This window comes from Asterias rubens, chromosome 5 (genome assembly GCF_902459465.1).
Source record: "Asterias rubens chromosome 5, eAstRub1.3, whole genome shotgun sequence".
Lineage (NCBI taxonomy): Eukaryota > Metazoa > Echinodermata > Asteroidea > Forcipulatida > Asteriidae > Asterias > Asterias rubens.
The window spans coordinates 425617-438230 of NC_047066.1; the positions used below are offsets into that span (position 1 = coordinate 425617).

Consider the following 12614-nt stretch of genomic DNA (forward strand, 5'->3'; position numbering starts at 1 on the left):
AATTAAATGTCATTATTTATATAGATTATAATCACTTCAAATATTATTCAAATACAACATTAGTAGGAAACATGCATAAAACAAATTAAATTTGATGCAAAAATAGAATATGCCAATGGTGACTGCAGTAGCACAAATTCTGTGTAGCTCAAGCTTACGTCTGAAAGTTGAAGTTATTACATTGATTGGTTTTGACTACAGTCCTGTACTCGTTGATACATGATTAATCAATAGAGGGCTCACTTCTAGTTCTCATGCATGATTCAACCGTGACTTGCATATATTGAACCTAGTGAAACTGTGATGATCCGATCCATAATTCAAGCTCAAATTAAGTACTATAATGATTTACATGAATACTGTTGTCGGAACGTTGCTGCGCTGACAAACAGCATCGATAGAATAATTTTAAAATATACTTTTTTTAAAGAACAAGTAGAGGCAAAGATATGTAAATAATCAAATAATAGGCAATACAAAACTAGGTGGCAATTCAAGGTCAACATTTTGTAGTATAGTTCAGATTTCATTTAGAAATTAAATAAGTTTTTATCTGGAACAACGTCTCAACCCACACCTTTGCTATTTTCATTCCTGACGTTTTCATATTATAAGTCTCTGCATTATCTAGTAAAGCATGTATGTTGTTAGCACACAGATGCTATGACTATGCACCCTAAAGGAAGTGTGTATGTAGAACAAATAACATAATAATTTGTCCTAATGTAGTTTAGAATACTTGGTGTTACAGTCATGGTAAAGTGCACTGTTTGTGTTGCACTCAGTAGCCTGACATGTAAAGCCTACAGCTTGGCACACAGCTTGACAAACGGGACACAAATATACTACAACAATATTACTGACAATATTAACAGAATGGTACCGGTACATTAGAACAAAGGCTTCTACTCTGTAAGGAATACAGAAATGTTTTGATTATCAGCATTATAAACAGGTATGCCTCCATCCACATCAAACTTCATCTAAGCATGGAGGAAGAATAGACCCATTGTATAGGCCGCCATCTTTGATGACAAACAATGGAAATGTGCAGTGTGTACAAGCTGCCCATGCTCCCAGCCAATAAACTCTTCACATGTGCACTATTTATCAGCTATGGGGGACGATGCAAGGCATTCAGGAGACATAGCATGCTGCGTACGTCCATCTGGTAGGTTTTTCTTATCTTATAACAAGATTAAACATTGCTTCTGGGCTGGCTGCTTAGAGAGTTTCTTGTGTTTATCTAGCGAGGAGACATGGCAATGTGCAATGGGGAGTTTCTTCTATTTATCTAGCGTGGAGACATAGCATGCCTGCCTCCGTCTACTGGTAGGTTTGCACCAGTAATGAATGTAGATGCATCAGAAGCCAGGAACGCAATAGCATTAGCTGCTTCATCAGGCTCTCCGGGTCGACCTAAGGCATGAGTTGTCTTACTGCGTTCCAATAACTGTAAGGAGAAACAATTCAAAGATCAACCTTTCAAGATCATTCCTTTTTTATCTATCATTTTGACAATCGAATTAAGTCAAGACTATGGCTATCTGTGGGGTGACTGCTCTATATTTTCCGACACCCCTATGTTCAACTCCCCCCTGACATGATTTACATGATAAGGCTAGGGTTAGTATTAGGGTTAGGAGTAGGAAATACACTAGGGGCGGCTGCAGCCCTTAATGACATTGTGAAGCAGATCAAAGTGACCCCCATAATCTTGTAAGAATGAAGCTGAATCTTGGAATTCCCAAACCTGCTTCTCATAGTCAAGAATCAAGATGTGTACAAAATAAGAAACAATGGTATTGTCACTTTGTGTTCTCTGTAATATTTGTGTTTTACCAATACACTGATGTATGCTGAGCACAAGGCTTGATACTTTCCCTGAAAACCTCGGGCATATTACTCGGGTGGGATTCGAATTAACCACCCTTGCAATTCAAGAGCAGACACGGTACCACTCAACTACGGAGCTAAATACAATTTGAATCCAATATTAGCAGCAGGTACCCCATCGATTTGGCTAATACTCAGGTGGCATTCGAACCAACAAACCATGATGATAACATTCACAGGTTAAGATTCATAATAAGTTTCTTAAAAATCACAACCTTCTAAATCTAAAAGCCAATATCAAACACCAAACCCTTCCCTAATGTTCAGTTTACCTTGGCATACGCCTCATCATCAAGACCTCCTCGTTTCTGTAAATTTGTGACAATTACTCCCGGACTACAAATAAAGAGGAAATAAAGACATGCTAAAAAATATTTACTTGAATCAAGTGTATGTCAAGGTGTCAGGTGTCATGGAATTTTCAAAAGGAAATCAACTGAGATAATTGGTTGAAAAGGCTGGCTGCCAAAGGCCCCTTACATGCCTGCTTCTCGAAAACGCTGTAGCCACATCCTTCGCAATTCAGCTCTTAGCTGCAAGTAAGGATGATTAGCCTCCCTAATTAGTATAATTATTATTATGTTTATTACATTGCACACCTGTTCAATCAACAGGAAAATAATGTCATTCAAACCAAACAAACTTTCCTCACAGCAGACATGCCACTTTGTAATGAATTCTTACTGACAGTTTTTGTGGAACATACATTAACATTATGGATCTGTTTTAGCAGATATACAGGGTGTTTCAAAAAAAAGTATACATTTAGAAAATTGTGTCCCAAATGTTTTTTAATAAGTTTACAGAAATCTGGCACTAAGTATTGGAAGACCAAGGTCCTAGCTTTTTAATCCTTACCAAATCAATCCTAAGCTGTTCCGCATGAGTGAGCACTAGTTAATTACTTTGTCAGATTTTAATTGGCTTGCCCACAAAAGTGAAAGGGTTTTAACAGAATTAAACACCTTAGAGGTTTTTGCTTTGTTGCTCAAAAATTTGCTTGGAAATTGGATGAACCCTCAGTGCTCCATGGGTCTACCAAGTTTGGACGCAGGTCAAATGGAAATCATCATGAAAAATGCAACATTGGATGTTTGCAGCAGATCAACCAGTTATTGGTCGGCCAGATCGTTTCTTGTTCAGATTCCGACTCATACCAGTAGCCTGGTACTTCCTAACATTTTTGTAAACTGTTACTCGTGTTGGACAGCGAATGTTTGAGTACTCTCAGCAGAACCCTTGAAGCACTGCAGAGACACTGTTTGTACGACGGTACTCTGACATCAAAAAGGCTCTCTGTTGTGGTGTGTACTGTGGACAAACCATGTTGTACTCAATTCAGTGCATAATGTTGAAATGTACAGAGGTGACTATCCGTTTTAAACCAAAGCTTCCCAAATTTTCAATGATGTGGCACATCATTGAAATATTGTGAGCAGCAAATCACATATTCTTCCGATAGACTCTAAAATGTATTTTTATGCTGATGACACAGCTATTTTTACTCGTGCTAAATCTATTGGTCTTGTTAACAGAGCCCTCAGTGCAGATATGATTGAGGTTTCCAAATGGCTACAGACTAATTTTTTAAACTCTTAATACAAGCAAAACTAAAAGTATGTTATTTGGTACTCAAGCTAAACTTCGCCGTATTGAAGAAAGTTTACATGTGAAGATCGGTTCCAATACCGTTGACAATGTTGATCATTTTAAGTACTTAGGTGTCTGGCTAGATCAATCTTTATCTTGGAGGGTGCACATTGAGAAAAGTACTAAGACTGTTAATAAACGTGCGGGGGTTCTCCGGAAGATAAGAAGTGTTCTTCCCCAACATACTTTAAACCTGTTGTACAAAACTCTGATTCTCCCTCACTTTGATTATTGTGATGCTGTTTGGGGCAACTCGGCCAAAAATTTTCTTTCAAAACTTGATACAATCCAAAACAGTGCTGGTAAAGCTATATTTTTCCTCCCCCGGAGAACTTCCACACACACTATTTTATCTCCTCTTGGGTGGGAGTCTTTAAGTGCCAGGATAAATTTTCACCTAAACATTTTAGTATATAAAAGTCTTACTTCTACACTGCCTCCTCAACTTTGTAATGTTTTTAATATGCCGCCACTGCCCACTCATACAGCACCAGATCTGGCTCACAAGGTAATTTAGTTCCCCCACTACTTAAAACCAACTCAGGTAAACGTAAATTTTCTGCTCGTGGGGTCAACTCATTCAACCAACTCCCCCTTACACTGAAAAATCCCTTGCCTTGCACTGTAGCAAATTTTAAAGTTCAATACAAAAGTTAGATTTTTTAATATATATGGGGCTTGTGGTGTTTTTCCTGGCTGGACCAGAATTTTAATCATTGTCTTTATTGTATTTTGCTTGTTGTAAAGTTTTTGTGCTGTTGAGTGTTGTGGTATAATTATCCAGAGTCATTTAAATTTGGCTGTTTTTCTATTTTTAATATTAATTAATATTTGTATATAAAGCGCTTAGAGAATTAAGTGTTAATTATTAGGCGCTATATAAATCGAATAGTAAAACTATTTTTTAATTTTGATGTGTTTGTAGTTGCTGGGCACCTCTGAAAAACAGTGTTTCACTGAGAGGTTTCCCCAGGGTAAAGAAGAAATAAATAAATACCCCACCTTCCCTACTACGGTGCTTGATTCTGTTAAAACCCATTCACTTTTGTGCGCAAGCCAATTAAAATCTGACAAAAGTAATTAGCTATTGCTCACTCATGCGAGACAGCTGAGGATTGATTAGGTAAGAATTAAAAAGCTGGGACTTTGGTCCATCAATACTTAGTGCCAGATTTTTGTAAGCTAATAAAAAAATCCATTTGGGATACATTTTTCTAAATGTATACTTTTTTTTTAAACACCCTGTAATAACTATTCTACATATGACTGCTGATAAACTGCTAAGTACATACTAATCTTGCTAAGCATGAACAGGTAACCAGCCACAGCCAATGTGATGTTTATTATAACTGCTTCTCTGATTATCAGATAAGCAACTATTGTATGCTGAGTGTTGAGCAAGAGTTAAGATGACGTAATATAGTAAGATGATACTTACTTGACTGAATTCACTCTAACACCTTGAGAAGCTAATTCTGTAAAATAATTAAGAATCAATATTGACATCAGTCAGTTATAAGTAATAAGAAATAAACAATCAGCCAGTCAAATCTCCATACATATATATCTACAAACCACAAATTTAAATGTTACCTCTTTTAAAAAAAAAGACGAAGTGGGCAACCAGCAGCTTGAGCGAGACCAGTGATATTGCAAGAGCAGTATTCAATCGCAGAGACCTGAATCATAACGACACCAACACCACTCGACTGTCTCACCAGGGCAGACCTGAATCATAACGACACCAACACCACTCGACTATCTCACCAGGGCAAACCTGAATCATAACGACACAACACCACTCGACTATCTCACCAGGGCAAACCTGAATCATAACGACACCAACACCACTCGACTATCTCACCAGGGCAAACCTGAATCATAACGACACCAACACCACTCGACTATCTCACCAGGGCAAACCTGAATCATAACGACACAACACCACTCGACTATCTCACCAGGGCAAACCTGAATCATAACGACACCAACACCACTCGACTATCTCACCAGGGCAAACCTGAATCATAACGACACCAACACCACTCGACTATCTCACCAGGGCAAACCTGAATCATAACGACACCAACACCACTCGACTATCTCACCAGGGCAGACCTGAATCATAACGACACCAACACCACTCGACTATCTCACCAGGGCAAACCTGAATCATAACGACACCAACACCACTCGACTATCTCACCAGGGCAGACCTGAATCATAACGACACCAACACCACTCGACTGTCTCACCAGGGCAAACCTGAATCATAACGACACCAACACCACTCGACTATCTCACCAGGGCAGACCTGAATCATAACGACACCAACACCACTCGACTATCTCACCAGGGCAAACCTGAATCATAACGACACCAACACCACTCGACTATCTCACCAGGGCAAACCTGAATCATAACGACACAACACCACTCGACTATCTCACCAGGGCAAACCTGAATCATAACGACACAACACCACTCGACTATCTCACCAGGGCAAACCTGAATCATAACGACACCAACACCACTCGACTATCTCACCAGGACAAACCTGAATCATAACGACACCAACACCACTCGACTATCTCACCAGGGCAAACCTGAATCATAACGACACCAACACCACTCGACTATCTCACCAGGGCAAACCTGAATCATAACGACACCAACACCACTCGACTGTCTCACCAGGGCAAACCTGAATCATAACGACACCAACACCACTCGACTATCTCACCAGGGCAAACCTGAATCATAACGACACCAACACCACTCGACTATCTCACCAGGGCAGACCTGAATCATAACGACACCAACACCACTCGACTGTCTCACCAGGGCAGACCTGAATCATAACGACACCAACACCACTCGACTATCTCACCAGGGCAAACCTGAATCATAACGACACCAACACCACTCGACTATCTCACCAGGGCAAACCTGAATCATAACGACACAACACCACTCGACTATCTCACCAGGGCAAACCTGAATCATAACGACACCAACACCACTCGACTATCTCACCAGGGCAAACCTGAATCATAACGACACCAACACCACTCGACTATCTCACCAGGGCAAACCTGAATCATAACGACACCAACACCACTCTACTATCTCACCAGGGCAAACCTGAATCATAACGACACCAACACCACTCGACTATCTCACCAGGGCAAACCTGAATCATAACGACACCAACACCACTCGACTGTCTCACCAGGGCAAACCTGAATCATAACGACACCAACACCACTCGACTATCTCACCAGGGCAAACCTGAATCATAACGACACCAACACCACTCGACTATCTCACCAGGGCAGACCATTAACTACTTGTCCAAAAGTCTAGATGAAGAAGCGGAGTTACATATTTAGAATTGATCATATGAAACTTACCCAAAGCTGTTACCTTTGTGAATTGGTCCAAGGCAGCCTTTGACATACAGTAAGCAAGAACACCAGGAAACTGCAAGCACATAAAGGGTCAAGTATGAGGTTTAAAGGAATCTGAGTTGAAATATGCAAACGATCACATTGGATTCAATGGTGGGCACCAAGGGGCAATTTTGAGGGAAATATTCAGGCCTATGCTTCGTTTCTGAACGGGCAAGGGCGCCAAGGCATTTTTCTACTTATGATAGTAAAGAACACTTTAATGAGGTAATCATACATTTCTCTTGTAACATTCGAAGGGCACCAAGGCAATGACCAGGGGCAACAGAGGCAATTGCAAAGTTGGTACAATACAAAAAGCTCATCTCTAATGTGGATCTTCTCACAAAGATCTGATAATGATTCCCAAGTAAGACTCATTTTGTGGTCACAGATGACAATGTATGATGACGTTTGATGTAATACTTACTGCACGTAATCCATTGACACTTGAAACATTGACCACATTGCCTTTAGTTTTGACAAGATGTGGAACAGCGAGGGATGTCAGATGAAACACAGCCCTAAGGAAAACAACAACATTCAATTTAAAACATGTTTAAAAGCAAAGTATTCCTTGGTTTTTTTTAAAAACGTTCAGTTGTTTTAATCCTACATAAATGTAGATGAATACAATCAAACTAAACCTGTGAAAATTTCATTTTAAAAGAAGTTTTTATTTATTTAATCCATGACAATCCTAAGCGAATAACTCCTTTAATAATAAAAGTAATTCCTAGTACATGTAAAAGGAATACTCAATTTGAGAAGCGTGACAACTGATTCAAATTTTGGGGCTTAAAAACTGATAAATTTTAACATATTTCTATGAGAAATTTTTCTCAAATGCTTTATACTATCGCAGACTGTTAAAAGCTTCAACCAAAAGTTATAGCTCCCATTTAAGAGTCTTGGGATTAAACAAACAGTCTGTCAATCCACAGTTTTAAACTTACCTTACGTTTGCATTCATCATTGAGTCATAAGCTTCCATGCTTGTTGTTTCAATCGTACCAAGAGATATAATTCCAGCACAGTTCACCTACAATATTTTTAAAAAACCTCACAGTTCAATCAAGTGAATCTTAGAAAGTTAAATTAATTTTGAAAAGAACTTGTATCAAAAGATTGAAGTTTAAACATCATTTGACAAGACTATTGTCAGATATCCTTAAACAAGTTGTTGGATCAATCTCATTTCGTTTACTTGATTACCTCCAAGATGATTAAAGCCAAAAGACAGCTCCTACAGCCAATTTCACGAAACGCTAGGATTAATCCTATCTCTAATCCTATCTCGAGTTAGTACAAGTAACTCATTTTAACTTACTATGGGTTCAATGCGTCCTACAGTAATTGATACAGAACTGAACACGTCTTAAGACCCAAGATTAATCCTAAGATAGGAAGAATATGGTGAAATCGACGGCAGACCTCTGAACTGGACTCAGTGTTTTATGGAGCTAGTTTTAGAATATGTCACAATTATTGATAATTTACCAGAATGTCCAATTTGCCAAATTTCTGCACAGTCTTCTCAATCAGGTTCTTGTTATCGTCTTCTTTAGTGACATCACCAACAACCACCAACTTCGAGAAAAAGGGAATAAATCAATCATTTGATTATAAACTGTTAGATTAAGGACTAACTAAAAAAGAAATAGATTAATTGATAGATTTACAGCACCTTTTTGGTTGGATTACTCAAAATACTCAAAATAATTGTTAGCATAAAACCTACTTGGCAACGAGCAATGGAGAGCTGTTGATAGTATATAACATTTTGAGAGACAGATCTGAATTAACAGAGTGTTTGAAAAAGAGGTAATTTCTCACTAAAATAATAAAAGACTTCAGCTGGATCCTTGCCTGAAAGAAGTAATGTAACAAGGTGTTTTTCTTTCATTATTCTCGTCCAAATTTGATGACCAATTGAGCCAAAATTTTCACAGGTTTGTTACTTTATGCATATGTTGGGATACAACAAGTGAAAATACTGGTTTTTCACAATTACCAAACGTGTCTTCAAGAACTAATAGATCTAGAATTCTGGCAACATTTTAACTTACTGTCTCTGAGCCATTTTCCTGACAGAGTTTTGCGACTTTGTCAAGATTTGATTCATTTCTGCCAGCTACTGATAACTTCGCACCAAGCTTTGCAAATAACACACTGGTTGCCCATCCTATCCCAGAACTTGCACCTGTGTATCAAATAAGATCAGTGTCAGTTTAATATCACACATTATTTCTTCTACCAGAACCTGAGCCTGTAAGTTGCACGAGGAATAGACCCTATAGCTTTGCAAGTATATTCAAACGAATATTTTCTGAATACAAGGGTTGGTTGAGTGTAGCCTTTTGTCAAGCCTTTCGTGGCTTGGAGAGCCAGGACGAGGTTTACGTTATCGCAACTAGCATGGGAGGAGAGGAGGAGGTTTATGTTATCGCAACTGTCACGGGAGGAGGGAAGGAGGGTAATGTTATCCCAACAATTTTTATGTAAACTTTGGCGACTGATTGAGTAAGGATCGATAAAGCCTAAAACTAAAGGTGATCTAAAGTCTGCCACATCCATTAAAACTATTAGAAAACCCCTAATAATCATCTCAATTATAGTGCAAAAAAAATGAAAAGAGAAGAAAAGGATTTAGGTCCTTAATAATTCTACACGGTTACTTATCAAATATGGTTTAAAAGGGTTTACAACTTCAAGCAAACTATTGTTAAAAACTCTTTAAAAATTTAAAACAATACTATGGTTTGTTTGTAAAAACCAGTGGCAGTATTGTTATTCTTCGACTTCAGTGAACTTGCTTGGACAGTTTTGTTGTGGCCAACTGTTATTTAATTAAATTTGCATGAATTATGATTATGAACGAATGATGGGGTGATGGGGCTAAGCTTGAAAATGATTGTCATCTGCCCGGTGTGGTGGAATTCCTAGCCCCCAAAATAACTTAAATAGTGCCAATTACATATTTGGCACTATATTTAAGGCCGGTGAGTGTTCAGGTGTCATATGATACACAATACAGTTACATTTGGTAAATAAATGGTTACATTTTAGGTACAACTATAGAATACAGGGCCACTCCACTATATGTCCTCGCATCCAAGGCTGCGTGGATGCCTGGTCAGAGTATTCTATGGTTACTCCTAAAACTATAGAATACAGGGCCACTCCACTATATGTCCTCGCATCCAAGGCTGCGTGGATGCCCGGTCAGAGTATTCTATGGTTACTCCTAAAACTATAGAATGCAGGGCCACTCCACTATATGTCCTCGCATCCAAGGCTGCGTGGATGCCCGGTCAGAGTATTCTATGGTTACTCCTAAAACTATAGAATACAGGGCCACTCCACTATATGTCCTCGCATCCAAGGCTGCGTGGATGCCCGGTCAGAGTATTCTATGGTTACTCCTAAAACTATAGAATACAGGGCCACTCCACTATATGTCCTCGCATCCAAGGCTGCGTGGATGCCTGGTCAGAGTATTCTATGGTTACTCCTAAAACTATAGAATACAGGGCCACTCCACTATATGTCCTCACATCCAAGGCTGCGTGGATGCCCGGTCAGAGTATTCTATGGTTACTCCTAAAACTATAGAATACAGGGTCACTCCACTATATGTCCTCGCATCCAAGGCTGCGTGGATGCCCGGTCAGAGTATTCTATGGTTACTCCTAAAACTATAGAATACAGGGCCACTCCACTATATGTCCTCGCATCCAAGGCTGCGTGGATGCCCGGTCAGAGTATTCTATGGTTACTCCTAAAACTATAGAATACAGGGCCACTCCACTATATGTCCTCGCATCCAAGGCTGCGTGGATGCCCGGTCAGAGTATTCTATGGTTACTCCTAAAACTATAGAATACAGGGCCACTCCACTATATGTCCTTGCATCCAAGGCTGCGTGGATGCCCGGTCAGAGTATTCTATGGTTACTCCTAAAACTATATAATACAGGGCCACTCCACTATATGTCCTCGCATCCAAGGCTGCGTGGATGCCCGGTCAGAGTATTCTATGGTTACTCCTAAAACTATAGAATACAGGGCCACTCCACTATATGTCCTCGCATCCAAGGCTGCGTGGATGCCCGGTCAGAGTATTCTATGGTTACTCCTAAAACTATAGAATGCAGGGCCACTTTTGGCGACAGGTTTTTTGTGCAGTTTGATGTGTGGTGACGAGTGGGAAATATGGCGAAGTATCGAGCAATACAAGAACTGTCATTATTAGAGGGCGGTATTTCCAGTGGGGATAAATATAATTGAGGCTTACCCTACTACTCCTACTACTCTTGTACTAAAGCTGAGATACGTTGATTACTAGCTGAGGCATCATGAAATGAAGTGTAGTAGTGTAGTAGAGGGCGCTTATGTACAGAGGTAAGGGTCGGATGCCTCAGCTAGTAATTAACGTATCTCAGCTTTAGTACAAGAGTAGTACAGTAGTACTACTAGTATATTATACAACTAGTTACTTTAGTACTAGTACGTAGTAAGGTAAGCCTCAATTATATTTATCCCCACTGGAAATACCGCCCTCTAATAATGACAGTTCTTGTATTGCTCGATACTTCGCCATATTTCCCACTCGTCACAACGCATCAAACTGCACAAAAAACCTGTCGCCAAAAGTGGCCCTGCATTCTATCTAAACTAAGATTCTAGGGGGGCCTACTCCACATTTTATTTACAATATTGAGAACAAAATATCAATTCTTCTTCATCATTTTCAACATTTTAAAGGGTATAGACATGATAGATAATGATGTATAAATATGATTTGTTTTGTTTGTTCCTGTTAAAAAATATGTCTTTCGAATCAAACTTTACCTGTAACTATCGCAACTTTTCCAGCAAGTGACATGGGCGCCGCCATCTTGAATTAAAAAACTGCTGCAATGACAGAACCGTTGGTGGCGCTGTTTAGCCTTTTCGAAACCACTTATCTCTGCATGCTCTCTGCGGCCCTGCGTTTACCTGTGTTTTTGGAAGCGCACCAAAAACGCACATTGACAACAAATTCACGGGCTAAGCCAGAGCCGGAGGAGAAACGTTAAGGGCCTTTGAATTTTTAAAAGGTTTTTAATGTGTCAATGTTTTGTACTGTTTGCGAGCAATGAATTACCCTTTTTAGTCGATAGCTCCCCGAGGTGAAGTTGACAAACTAAACACATCAACAAAAGTAAGTCCCCCCCTAAACAATTCGCCATAACATCGTAAGGTAAAACATTTTACCAATACAACTAATTAAGAAATAATTCTATGACATGTTTCCTAAGTGTTGTGTGAAAATGAAAGATGTCCATGAATTCATGGCTGAATGAGCTCAAATTGAAGAAAAAACTGCTCTTCTCAAAAGTCACAAAGGTTTATCAAATATACAGGTCAGTAACGCCTGTATCCACCACGCCTGCCAATGACCGCCTGGCACCGTCATGGTGTTAATCAGTCTGGTGACATGCTGCCGCTGTGGGATGGCATTCCACTGAACTTGCAAAGGAGATGGGACAGGTGAGGCAGGTTGCTGTTGGCGTTGATGTGGGAGTATGCTGATCGCTTCAGCTGGTCCCACAGGGATGGGATTGAGGTTGGGGGA

At 39.6% G+C, this 12614-nt stretch overlaps 1 protein-coding gene across 1 annotated transcript; it reads right to left on the bottom strand.

Annotated features, from left to right (window-relative positions):
- Positions 1-2: 2 nt before the first annotated feature.
- Positions 3-11942, bottom strand: LOC117290398 (3-oxoacyl-[acyl-carrier-protein] reductase FabG-like). The gene is made up of 9 exons (XM_033771782.1): positions 11849-11942; positions 9065-9198; positions 8496-8585; positions 7952-8037; positions 7426-7519; positions 6960-7029; positions 4985-5021; positions 2169-2232; positions 3-1453 (listed from the first exon to the last, which is right to left on the bottom strand). Exons 1-9 carry the CDS (start codon positions 11892-11894, stop codon positions 1295-1297), a joined length of 780 nt encoding a protein of 259 aa, XP_033627673.1. The 5' UTR covers positions 11895-11942; the 3' UTR covers positions 3-1294.
- Between the last annotated feature and the right edge of the window lie 672 nt (positions 11943-12614).

Bases quoted from the DNA above. Each gene is read 5' to 3' on its own strand.
- LOC117290398 (XM_033771782.1), bottom strand. From the start codon at position 11,894: ATGGCGGCGCCCATGTCACTTGCTGGAAAAGTTGCGATAGTTACAG. The intron at 9,199-11,848 runs GTAAAGTTTGAT...TTTGATACACAG, and splicing joins AAAAGTTGCGATAGTTACAG to GTGCAAGTTCTGGGATAGGA. The intron at 8,038-8,495 runs GTAAATTATCAA...AAAATATTGTAG, and splicing joins TTGGCAAATTGGACATTCTG to GTGAACTGTGCTGGAATTAT.